The sequence below is a fragment of the Synchiropus splendidus genome, chromosome 6, assembly GCF_027744825.2.
Source record: "Synchiropus splendidus isolate RoL2022-P1 chromosome 6, RoL_Sspl_1.0, whole genome shotgun sequence".
Taxonomy (NCBI): Eukaryota; Metazoa; Chordata; class Actinopteri; order Syngnathiformes; family Callionymidae; genus Synchiropus; species Synchiropus splendidus.
In genome coordinates, this window is record NC_071339.1 from 9,651,469 (window position 1) to 9,665,156 (window position 13,688).

A 13,688-nucleotide genomic window follows, 5' to 3' on the forward strand; every position below is an offset into this window, starting at 1 on the left:
CTAAACTATTCTAAGCTTGGCGGTGGATTCAATATTGTTTCACCACAGTATGAACAAGGATCTTGGTTTATTGTTCCATCAGCGGTTGCCACAGCAAGTCAGCCGTCTCCGCCTTTCCCAACCTAGTTAGTGCATCCTCCCTGGCCACACCTGTCTTCTTCATGGGCTCCTTCATGCACCTCATTAGTCTTCTTCTCCTTCTTATGCTCGCCACTTCATTCTCCATCCAACACGTTCCCTGTCTCTCCTCTGCTCAGGTCCAAACCCTCTGAGTCTGGCCTTCATAACTTGGTCTCCGGTCTTCACCATGAGTTGTCCCACTCATATTCAGAATCAGAATCAGAAAACTTTATTAATCCCTAGGTAAATTGTGTTCGTAACATGCTCTGTACACAACATATCACAGTAAATGAAAAAGAAATAATATTAGTGAAAAAAAAAGCAATACTAAAGAGCTTAGAAAACAAGAAAATGCAGTTCATGAAAAACATGACAAAGAATCCTGCATTGTCATTTTTTCAGGGATGAACTGTACAGTTTTATTGCTCGGTCTTTGAGTTGGGCAGTCTCAGTCTGTTCATGTGCATGTGCTTCTGTATTGGACCAGGAGTGGAGGGAGGGGGTGGGTGATGTTGTCCAGGATGCTCCTTAGTTTATAACCGTCTCCAAGGAGTCCAGTTTCACCCCACATCACCAGCTTTGCGGATGAGTCTGTTGAGTCAAAGCTGGTTCCTAATGAAGTCCTGAGTATCTTCAACTTTGATGAAAGATCTGCGCTTGTCTACTCACCTGACTTAATAAAAACCAATCCAATTTTTTATTTTTTTTAACGCCGACTTGCCATTCGGTGGCTGGATGGGTGAGAAGATCTTGTTTCTTAACAGGCGCCTCCTTGCGGTTGCGGGAACCTGATTTGGAAGCTCATCCTCAGAAGATGAAGATTCTTCTCGGACACTGGAGCCAGTCACTTTCCAGTGTGTCCTTCAAAACAGGCTCAGAAATGCTAAAATAAGTTCATAAATGTAGCAAGCTTATTGTTAATGTTCTGTTGTGACATTAACACAGACTATGGAAGAAATATTTTATTATTCTAGCGCAATAAAAATAATTGAAAAATCATAGTTCTACTATAAAAAACATTTAAAATATCAAAAAATATATTTATAATGAAAAACGTACACATTGATCGTTTCAGAAAATCTAAAAAAAAATCTACTTTACATTTTTTTAACACTGTATTGCAGTTACAATAAACTCTGGGCAAATGTTAAAGTCATAAATAAAATGGGAGGAAACTCATGATATACCCAAGATAAAAAGATTTTTAAATCATGACTCTGAACCAATCCACCAACAAAATAAATGGTTTCCTCCCTCAGTGCAAAATCTAAAAGCAACAGCTGAAGAGCGCAGTAATAACAGGACTGCACTCCTCCAGCGCTTCAAGAGCAACAAGTAGATGAGAAATAGAGTGAAACCACTCACTCTGACTCAACCATAAAGGCTCACAGCTCTCATCCTCCATCCAAGCGTGAGCAGATGTGTGGTCTTCTTGCTGACTCTGCATTCCTACTGCAGTCATTTCTCTGAAATCCTGGCTGTGCCTCCCCCAACTTTGTGTCACAAAACATCTGCATCTACTGCAGAATTCACTTGTGTTTTCCGCTGTTTACGCATTTGCTGGCAAATGGGAAGGAATGAAATAGGCCCACAGCGACGATGGTAAAGTAATTATTCCCACTTTTTTATTCACAGGGAGACAACTCAAGTCATCGCTGGCGGCTTAGCTCTTTAAGTTACACTACAATCACTACATTAACAGCGTCGCATGACCATAACATGTTACAGGAGGTTGTTCCCTCCAACAGCACTCAAGCTTTTCAACAAAGCGACCTGACTTGGGGCTGCACCACATCTTGTTTCTATTGTTGTCGTTGTTTTTGTTTTATTGTACATTAACCGGAAACGCCAAGAAGACAGTGGAGATGATCATGGACTTTAGGAGAGTCACAGTTTCTCCATCCCCTCTCATGTTGGCTGGTTTACCCACTGTGGACTCCTTCTGCTTCCTAGGAACCACCATCACTGAGGACCTCAAATGGGAGCCAACCATCCGGTCCCTCACCAGGAAGGCCCAGCAGAGAATGTTCTTCTTGAGGCAGCTACGATAACTAGGGCTGCCGACGAAGTTGCTGGTGGAGTTCTACATGCAGCCATCATCCAGTCCATCCTCACCTCCTCCATTACTGTCTGGTACAACAGCGCCACCTCTTCAGGACCTGTCTGTCTCCAGGACCCAGAGACATGCAGGTTGGATCAGAGCGGACCCTTCTCATCCTGGTCATGGACTGTTTGTTCCTCTTCCCTCTGGCAGGAGGCTGCGGTCCATCCAGACCAGAACCTCCCGTCATAGGAACAGCTTCTTCCCCTCAGCCGTCAGACTGTTGAATTCATGATCAGCATTTGTTTATTTTATTTTATTATTTATTTTATGTGAGCACTTTATTCCAAAGCACTTGTTGATCATGGCAATACATTGGATTCTGATTAACATTTGTATTTATTGCACTTTATTTGTTCTCTTATTCAATAATGCGGTGGTGTGATCATCAAATCTAATCTAAAAAATACACAGACGTTGTATAAGGATCTAAAAACTCCAGTTTGTCTCTTCTTCATGTTCAGTTCTCGCCGAAACATCAACCTCGCCGCAATAACGCAGTCACAGCTGAAGGTGGCGCTGCCTGCGCTTCAGCTACCGACCTCGACAGCGTTCACTCTCCAGCAGCAGGGGGCGCACTGGGTCAGATATGATTGAATTGACCTTGAGGAACATTAGTAATTATGCGAGGCAGCCAATCTAAATCTTTCACATTTCGGGAGGTGTGAAAATGATTTTAGGTCACGGCTCATCTGGAGCTTATTTCTTTTTTAACACAGTAAAGTGTCCTGGTGACCATAACCGCTGCTGTTCAGTACCGGAGCAAACAGTGTGACAGGTTCGACCCCTTGGCAGAAAGGAGAGCAAGTCAGGTAACGAAAAGGTAAACATCACACTGTCTCCACGACCAGCTGTCAGCAAACCGCTTTATTTTCATTAAAAAAAAGAAAAATCCAGCTATTAAACGTTCTGTTCCCTTCTTTTCTGAACGCATGTAGTTTGCGTTCTGTCGCTAGAAACCATCTGTACTCACCTGCCCGACCCACTACTGTAATCTTCATGGAGGTTCAACAACGTCACGTGTTGGTGGTTAGGGTTTCACCCACAGCCTCGTAGCTGGACGATGCTAACAGCAGCGGTATGTCCTCATGACATATTCCATATTAATTCAGACTGATGATGATTTGTTCAAGTGCAAACATGATATAGAAACATGAGACGGAAATAAAATGTGCATGGCAAACATGATGCTACACAATAGACTCGGGTAAGATCAGGGAGTTTGAACATGCTCTCATTCTGAAAACCTCAGACCACACTATGAGCAAAGCTTGCTGTGTTTTTCATTGAAAATACATCCTAAAATGGCAGCTAGTCATTCCTCTGCTGGGCGCCAGATCAGACTCACCAGCGATCATTCAAGTCATGTGCATCTCTCAATCAGGAGCTTCTCATGTCACACATATATGGAGGTCGTCACCTCACGTCTCACAATATGTTCAATGTACTTAATTCACCCACTGCTGTATCCACAGCATTTGGTCGTGCTCAATCATAAGACCTGAAGAAAAAAATCTCATTCAAATACACTGCAGTTTTTCTTATATGTTCTTCATTACTGACTGAAAGGCTTTCAGTTTGTGGTGTCTCGGACCTTCACCCTGACTCGGTGCCATGCGTTATTCAGGACGCCCCGTAGGTTCCAAATGGGGGCGATGGTGTCCGGCTGCATGTTGTAGCTGTTGTCCACTGCCTTGCAGATTATTTCCAGGTCCTGGGCTTTCGCAGGAAGAGGAGCGGTCACCTCCCACAGCTTCCAGGCCCAGGCCTGCCCCAGATGAGGAGAAGGTTCTGGATCCTGACCCTTCTCCCCACTCCTCAGCTCAGCCACATGCCACGTCTTCCCTCCATCCAGGGAGACGTCCACTCGTACCACCTCACGACCCCCTCCGCTCCAGGCGTAGCCCTTCACCGTCACCTCCTCCTCACTTCGGTCCACCATGGCGCCATCCACTGGTGTGGTGATGGCAGACTGGATGGGGAGCTCTTGGATGGCTGGTGCAGACCTGAAGTCCACCGTGTCCCAGTCCGTGCCAGGGGAGAAGCCCTTGTAGTCGTTCTGCTGCCAGTGGCTGTTGCTCTCCTCCGCACTCACAACGATCTTTCCCAGCCACTTCACACTGCGGGCCCCCACTGTTCCGGGGACCACAGCCCGGACGGGGAAGCCGTGATCTGCCGGGATGGGCTCGCCGTTCATCTCATAAGCTAAAATGACCTCGCCCTCCTCCCTCACGGCTTTGCTCAGAGGAATGGAGGCCCCATACATCGTCCCCGTCACGTCCTTGTCAAGTCCCTCAAAGTGAACATGATGAGCCCAGTGGGCCACGTCTGGACTGTAACCAGCAGCCAGAAGAACGTCTCGCAGCCTGGCACCGCTCCATGTTGCCGTGCTGATGGCGGCGATATCCCAGTTCAGGCCCTTCACCTGCTTCACCTTGTTCATCTCAGAGCGCCGGTTCCCGGCACACTGCAGCGTGACAGTCACTGTGTGTTTGGGGAAGCGGGTCTTCAGCTCCTCTAGTGAGAGCTTTGTAGCCCCCGAGGGCAGGCCCTCCACCTGCAGCTGGTATGTGTCCAGGTCCACTTGAGGAACAGGCAAGTGGTTCCTTTTGAAGAACAGAGCTGAAGGAGTGATGTAGCTGTCAGTCAGGATTTCGGGAGGCGGTTCGGCGTTGAAGGGCTTCAGGCTGTTGATGCGCAGGACAGGATGGCGCTCGGGGTCCGTGGAGTACGGGTCCAATGTCTTGACAGCCTCCTGCTTTTGCTGGTCCTCTGCCCTCAGCTCACCCACCTGAAAGAGCAGAAGTGTTTCAGGTAACCTTCATATTCATGTGTCTTCTCAAACCCCTCACAGGAAACAATTCTCAGTGCACCTCACGATACAATGTGATGTCAACACCATCAACGACAAAGGAGACGAATGAGACTGTGACTGGTAAATTTAAATTGGTAAATTCCTCCTTGATGTTTAAGGTGATGCGCACTTCAGTGTCAAAATATCAAAGTGTAATTAAATGTGGTAAGTTTATTTTTTATGATCATATTTTTTGTTGAATTACCTACCAGTAGGTCTGAGTTTCAAAATCAATTAAAAAAAATCAATAGATTTTCTTTGCTTGACCTGACATTGTTCCATGAAATCCTCAAATCGATTGTTGAACACAGCATCAGCAGGTACAGCGTGGAGCTTGAACCGGGATGTTAAAATCAATACTTCCACATCATTGGTATCAAACAGAGGGTTCTTCTACAGCATGAGACAATCCCTCCCACAGTCAAGGAAAAGTGCAATCGTGACTCATATCTTCAACCAAATCCACATGAAATCGGATCGCGAATCAAACCAAATCTGAATCAACCCCAGCTCCACCAATGTGAAGCTACACAATTGTGAACGAATGCATATAAGACACTCAAGTAGGAGATTTCATTTTCATGAGGAGGCTAGAGTTTCGCTGAGGAAATGCTTCCCAGAATATTCCCAGGGAAACACGCTGCATCATATGCAGGTTACGCCACCAATATTTACCCAGCAGATTAAGTTGTTGTCTGATCAGATGACTATCCTTAAAGCGCTGTCTCTTCCTCTCCCTCCCACTACGTCAACACAGTGGGTCGAGTCATCAGTAGCCAAATGCCAACACGTTTACATAAAGCTGACGTCTTCCTGGCAGGACTTCAAACGCTCCCACCTTGTACTCCGCCAGGATCTCCAAAACATGCTCCTGGTTGTGCACAGCGTACAGGGACCAAAAGGGTTCCAGAGCGCCCCCTGCTGCCAGCATGATCTTGCTACCACCGGGATGGACGCTGACAAAGTCGGTGATGTCATACACACCACCCTGGAAGGTGACCCACACCCTGTCTTCCAGGGAGCGGTGCTTGGTGACCTCCTCCTGGCTGAAGACTGGGAGAACAGAGGACTTCCGCACCATGTCAGGGGCCATGCTGTGGGACTGCTCCGCCTGTTTTGGAAGACAACCTTGTGTTAGTGTACTTCTGCAGCAGGGGATAGAGCTTATCTTCTCTGAGTGACTCCAACTACTGTGTCAACAACACACAAACATAAAACGCTCCATTCATAACAATAAATGACTGCATTTGTGTTCACTTATATTATTTGATATTTAATATTATATTTAAAAAAACAGAACACCACACCACTGTTTGCCTACTCAACTAGCACTGATGAGTCAGCAGAAATCATTGACGTTTTATTTAAGGGATAAAGTTCTTGAACCACACATGTAACACATGCGCAGTTTCACCTTGTGTTGGCAAAGGCCGTACGCCAGAACCACTCCAGAACCAGCCAGCATCCCGGCCACTAAGCCTCGTCTCCATCGCTGCCAGGAGTCTGACCGCTGGTGTTCAGTACTGTTGCTCCAGAGGCGGACAGCGAAGGACGACACCGCCGGGGTCACTGGATGTCTGCGAAAAGATTTAGGGGCAAAAAAGACATCAGGATTTTTCTTATTCTAATGGGTGTGACCACAGTAAACCTCTAAGTCACCACTATTCTGATAGTTGACCAGTTACCCACTACCTTTACGACTAGTCGGCATACGTGTGTGTTTTTAACAACAATGTATTATTGAGTCAAAAGGAACCACAAGTTTTACGGTCAAACACCTCAGCTGAGGAAGACGCTGAAACTCAAATAAAAATTTGAGCCTGAATGTCTGTATTTCTCACATTCTATCCTGATCTGAGGAAACTGATCTCTGACATGATGGAACTTCAAATGACCCTAAAGGTTCTCTTTAATAAAGTACCTTTGGGTGTTGAGCACCCCAAACTGGATCAGACATTTAGAGCGCCGGAGCAGCAGCATCGCATTAGTGTTCTGTGGACAAAAAAGAAAGTTCATACATTCAATTCTAATCACAAATATCTCAGTTCACACTTTTTTTCTGATGGCAACCACACAGAAGAACCTAAATTATTCTTGTTGACCCAAACCCAAGTAGCACCACATGCTCCAGCACAGAATCAGTTGACATCAGCTGAAGAATGAAGCAGGCCCCAGCAGTACAAAGCACTGCAGTAAACCATATTGTGTCAACCTGTGGCCCTAACAGTGGATTGGCAAGCAAAGACAGAGTTACAACGATGAGACGCCATTTTAATGAAACACTTCTGGGAATGATTAACAGTCAAACTGCTTATCTTTACAAAAATGCTTACTACAGAACCCAGTCCGGCACACTGTGGCCCCTGACAGTAAAAATAGATCCTGTTGTGTGTCGAGCCGCTTGAGAAATTCAGCCTTAGCTACTGCCCTTTGTAAAGCCAGTTCTTGTCCTTGGGACATAAAAGCACTTTTATAGAAACCCAACCGCCCTGTTAAACCTCACTGCACGTCCTAATCTGACCAGGGGCAGAGGAGGCCCCTGGCTGAGGAGGTGTAAACATGAGGGGGAGGGGGCTCTTTTGCAGTAGCTCCACGAGCTTTGTGCAAACATAAGTTGATCTTCAATGGGACTGATGCTACGGCAGATAGCAGACTGCATTCGCTTTAGTTTAGTTAGCTGAAAAAAGCACTTAAATGTAGGATGTGTGCCCCTTGTGAGAACCAGTGGAGAGTATATGCCACAAGAAGGCTGGCTTGGTCACCGAAAATTCCCACTCCAGGCCCCATTAGTTGGGCAGTGATGTTGCAGTCACAGCGTACAGAAACACTGCATCCAACACTCACTTAACTGTTCTTGGACCTGTGCAAATGGCACTAACAGGTCGAGTCAAACTAGCTCAATGAGACCAGTCTCTTCCTAGTAAATCTATTCCACTGTTTGCAGACAGCAGGGAAGCACTGAGCTCCTCTGGGGCTAACCAACCACAACATGTCAACTGTGTGGAAGTAGTTGACACTAAAAACAGACAGCAATGTGCAATGTTTGCCAAGCCATAGCTCTGAGAGAAATTCCACCACAAACACTTGAAAAAGCACCACATACTAGAGCAGGAGAATAGCCAGGCGCCAACAGATGTTAGGAGCAGAAAGAAGGGGTCTATCAAAATGAAAATGTGCAGGTGAGGAAGACCACTCTTTCCAGTGTGTGGGGTGAAGTCTGAAAAAAACAACTTAAACATGAATGGGATATGGACCGAAAAACATGATAAAACCTTGCAGCTCTCAGGAACTTATTTACTTGAGCTTGTTATCTGGGAAAAGATGAGCTGGTTTCTGATCATTCCCCTCTTGGTTGACCACTGTCTTATTGTGTGGTCGACTGTGGAGCAACAGCAAAATCTCTTGATGATGCCTTTTCATAAAGAACCACACTTGTCAGAGCGACAGGGTCTGACTGAAGTCCAGATATCCAGTTAGGAGGTTTCACATGTCCCTATAATGTTGGGCAAAATGATCCACTCTAAACTTCAGTCCCTGAGTTAGAAACAGCAACTTTTTATGTTTCGATAATCCGTGCACTGTTTTTAGCACTTTGTTCTTCGGTTGACAGCTTGTATTGGTGGAGTTACAGAGTTGCTCTAAAGAGTAGGGATTGACAGACCCATGGATGAGTGTAAAGCAAAAGCATGTCAGTGACCTCAGTTGGTTAAGTTATGAAAACAGCAAAATAAAACGGCCTCCTTTTTCACTGACATCAACGGAACACACTGAAATGGAAGATGTACCATCTTGGCAAGACGTTACTGTATTTCAAGCTAGTGTAACATGGAAACAGGGTGACGTGACACTACCCAGCAAGACAATGATTTGAGGAGCCCTTACACAGTTCCGATGTGTGTCCTTATTCCATGGCAACATTCCATGAACAGACTTTCATGATGTCAATTTTGTTATGCAAAAGGAATCAGCGAAATGGAGCAATTTGTGTTTGTTCTTTATAAAAGATCAAGAACATCATTCTGTCACACTTGTGTACGTTAAGGTGACGTTTCATCTTGCTAACACTGGATAACTCTCAAAACATAGGAAAAAAAATCAAATATGGTGGGCCTGCCAATGTTCCAGTAAAATGAATTGAAGTTTATCACTCCTGCAATGTTTACTTATTGATAGTTACACAAACACAAACCTTCTGTCTACGTCAAAGCCTAACCTTCTACTACACTTGGTATTTGCAGTTTTTACTTATCGAAACATTTGACACTGGAATACCTCGATTTGCTGTTGCTAGAAGAGAAATTCTTTTTAATTTGTGCTGCAGATGACATGTGGACTTGCTAAATATTGACAGTCAATTTGAAACCTTTACAGTTACATATTTGTTTTCAGGATGGGATTTCCTGTCTTTGTGACCTTTGAGTTTGTTACCGCCTCATACTAAAAATGAACCCATTTCATGACGTATATTTTTATAAGAAGAAGTCATAATCAACTGTTATTTCCTGTCTAGCAAGTGTTCAAAGCGATAATTCCCCCCTAATCTTTGTACTTATCTCTACAAGAAAATGCATAAAGCAAACTCTCGTTCAAAATAGCCCCGATGGTCATTGTCTATGAACAACAAAACAAACTGTGAATGGCTGTTGAAGACGAACTGAGAAAGAAAAGCTCTGCAATTACACTTATATGACCGCCATTAAGTCAGGGCTATCACAGGGGGTCATATAGGTTTATCAGCTGATTGATAAACCTATCAGAGTCATTAAAGATAAGAGGGGTTATCTTACATAAACCTTCCCACTGCTACTCCTAGTTTGAGTCCCGGTAAAATTTGAAAAAAAAAGTCTGAGCAAACGGTCATTTAAAGAGTGGTAGTTAGCCACAAGTACGCACAGAAGACATGTCCAAATACAATACGGACTTAAATGATAATAAAAAAAAGACAGCAGATAGAAGTAGCAGTGTCAGGTAGGACACCAGTGTCTCCCTAAATACAAGTTCTGAGGTCCTTCAAAGAAGCAGCTGGTGACTCATGAGGAAATCAAACCTCACTCTCAAGTCCAAAGAGTCTACAAGTTAACAAGACCTTCATCATGTGAAACTTTAATATGGAAAATATCAGTCTTCTTGTAAACTTGTAGCAGCCACAGTTTAATAGATGAGAAAATTAACAGAACATAACCATAGCAGTAGTTACAACACGACAACACAATAGACTTTTATGACTATAAACTGCTATTTTTTCTCATGATCCGAACCCTGAAGGTTACACGACTACACGTCTAATATATGGATTTTTACAACCTAAAGAATGTCATGCTGCCAAAATATTGAGCCTCACCACATCAAACCGAAAAAAAAAAACTGAAATCAAAGGTGTTTTATTTACCTTCGAGTAGTCAAAAGGCGCCATGTCTGCAGCTCGGCAGCAAAAAAAAATGCAAATAAAAGTTGTGAAGAGTTTGTGTCTCAAGTTCAGAACATTGTCGAGTTTGTCTCATGAGTCAGTCTTGATGCTTGGACTCCGTTTTCAAAACTAGTTTACAAGTGTTCCTCATTCATTTTTAAAGCCAGGTGCACTAGTAACATTTCTATAGTGCAGACAGGACCACTGCACCCTTGGCTTAAATCTGGGACATACATATCACAGGAGCTGTCATGAGTTTGAAGATACAAAAGAGATAGAGCCAGATAAAGGCGATCTAATCTAATCTAGATGGGAAAACGGACAGAACAGTCTCAGTACTTAATAATATCACGACACAGATTTTCCCACCGATTTATCCATCTGTTAATATAGATGTCATTTATATTACCTGGTAAACTGCATAAAAAGAGAAGAATGACTGAAAATCTCAAGGTCTGGTCATTTATTTAGACTTAATGTCATGTTAAACTTGCTTTATGTGTTGAATCCACAACAGAGGAATGAGCTTTCCGCCTTAGCTGTAGGACAAAAATGGGCTCAAACTAACTTTTAAAGTCAACAGAAAAAGTCGTTTTTCTGCCACAACGCATCTCGCCAGTGAACAGAAGGAACAGATTCATTCATCAATAATTCACCAGAAGTAAATACACTTAAAAACACAAGTTGAATATTGAATTTAACTCTTTGACGTCAACGACGGTGTTTCATAATCGTTGAATATGCGTTGCTAACTACCTGCGTAAACGCTATCTTTTTCAGTTAGCATGCTTCCTTTGGATGATGAAATTGAATATTATTACATTTCTTCTTGTAAAAGCCAAGTACTAATTTGACTTGTCACCATCTTATTAAGTATTAATTAATTTAAGTATTTCACCGCACGATATCATTGTGTTATTTGCTGTAGTTTATAGACGCTATATCACTGCACATTGTATATTTTCAGCATGTAACCCATCCAGCTAACGTAGCTAACAGGTTAGCGAACGCAGTGCGAATATAAAGCAACCACACAGCAGCTTGCGGCCCACATATCACCGCAAAAGACGCGTGTTGCATGACTCAATTACATAAATTAAATGCGGATACAAAATGTAAACACTCACATTCCAAGAAGCGGTTGCTCAGTTGTCGCCAACACCTCCAACAAGAAGCACAAGTGAAAGAGCCGAGCTGCGCTGAACGTCACATGCAGCCAATTGGAAAGTTATATGTGATGCGTTCACGGACGCCGCCGCTGCCTCGGTCGTGAAGCGGCAACAAAGTAAACATTGACTCTTCGTTCGAGTGACTGCAACATTCTGTATTGTGTTTGAAATCAATCGTATTCTGAGTAGCAAAAAAATGTTTTTTTATATGTTTTTTTAATCTCATGCATTACAGTAATTTAATTATAATATGTTGGAAATAAAATCCATTCACTCCCAGGAAAATGTGTTGTATTAAATCAATTTGTCCTCGAAACAGATGAAGCAGTACCCATAAATTATCTGGTGACACAGATGTTGAAAACCAAGTCAGAAATCTTTTGGAATCTTGTTTTCCCTGGAGTTCTGTTCATACAGTTCATGTGTTGTATATAATGCAGCAGTGGATGTTGAAAGCATCCTGCTTCAGTGTAATTTAATTCCAAGACAAAGGTGGCTGCATCATGAACTTGAATGCAGCATTTGGTTTTTGAGATCGGCTGGAGTTTGTGAGTAACTTACCGAGAGTCTGGCAACCACATATCAAGTGCATTACACTTCATTTTCCAGTGACAGTTTTACTGCACTTGAATAAACTTTGTAGGCTTTTCCAACTGCACGTCACCAGAGAGCACAAATCACTTACTATAGGCAAGTGTCAGGTGCACAGAAGATGACTGAAGCTTGCTATTGTGGCAGCAATATCATCTTAACATGTTCTCAGTGTTGCATAGGTTGTGCAGACATACTGTATTAGTAGCTCACTTGCCCTATCTCTCCAGAGGGACGACACTTATTTGGGGCTCACCCAGGTGGAGAACTAGTGGACGGGTGCTGCTCAACAGTGACAGAAGATAAGCAACGAGTTAGAAGCAGAAGTGAGTAATTCCAACTAAACAAAGAAAAAGAAAGATTTTCAATCGACTGATGGGTTTGAGCCTCATCTAAAGCCTCACATTTCAGAACTGTGTACCCGATGATTTCATCTTAGACATGCTAACAAAAGCGGTGAGGGAAGATCCTGAGGGACAAAGCGGACAAGACAAAACTGTTGGTGTCAACACAGTACAGCAGGTTATAGGGAAGGAAGCAGCTGGTCAGATGCAGAGGGTCTTCACGCTGTTGCCATACTACAAAAACAAAAAGTAGACCAGATATCATGTGTCAACAGAGTATAGCACTAGGAAATGAACTGCACACACTTTCTGATGTGGGCCAATGAACAACAGGATGTTGAGCAACTCAAAAAGGTCTCTAAGGAGGGACGGATGCATTGACTCACAACTTGGAATAAAGACGATCGACAACGAACAAAACATTTGCAATGCCATTCCCTTCACACGGAGAGAGAAGACTATGGACAGAACCTTGTGGAGAGAGGGTGGCTCAGCAAGTCTGTGTTGGCACTTTCATCCCCAGTGGTGTGTGAGAGCTTTGCATCCCTGTCTAAAGTAAGCAAATGTTTTCTAGAACACATTAGCTGGATAAATACACCAAGAAGAGACAAATATCTGTATATGAATAAGACTCATTTACTTTCTGTTTGGCAGTGAACCTGAACAAAGACATTAAATTCACCGGGGCTTGATCTCTGAAACCTTTACAGCGGCTTTATGAGTTGATAGTCCTGCCATCGCCGAGCGCTGACATGGCAGCTGGGTTATGGTGTCTGATCTCACATTGGTCACCATGGAACACACACAGGGTGCAAATTCCCTCTTTATAACCTGAGGCCACTCCAGACATTGTCCGATGGTACATCAAATAGGCCTCTAAACAAGTGACTGTTTGAGGTGGTGACATGATCTGATGGCACCAAGGACAGTTCGTTTTGCTCAGAGTTTGTTTGAGTTTTTGTTTTTCCTGCCACTCTTTCCGCCAAAAAGAAACCCTTTCAAGACGTTGACCATCTTGAGGCACCCTATACAGATGCAATCACCCCAGTAAATGAATGAATGACCATTCTTGTGTCCCTTCTGGTTGGTATGAAAGGCTGTT

General features: G+C 43.6%; 1 protein-coding gene across 1 annotated transcript; it reads right to left on the reverse strand.

Moving 5' to 3' along the window:
- Positions 1 to 2,535: 2,535 nt before the first annotated feature.
- suox (sulfite oxidase) lies at positions 2,536 to 11,710 on the reverse strand. Its single transcript, XM_053869059.1, has 5 exons — positions 11,610 to 11,710; positions 6,997 to 7,067; positions 6,490 to 6,652; positions 5,914 to 6,186; positions 2,536 to 5,012 (listed from the first exon to the last, which is right to left on the reverse strand). Exons 2-5 carry the CDS (start codon positions 7,053 to 7,055, stop codon positions 3,795 to 3,797), a joined length of 1,713 nt encoding a protein of 570 aa, XP_053725034.1. The 5' UTR covers positions 7,056 to 7,067; positions 11,610 to 11,710; the 3' UTR covers positions 2,536 to 3,794.
- Positions 11,711 to 13,688: the final 1,978 nt, after the last annotated feature.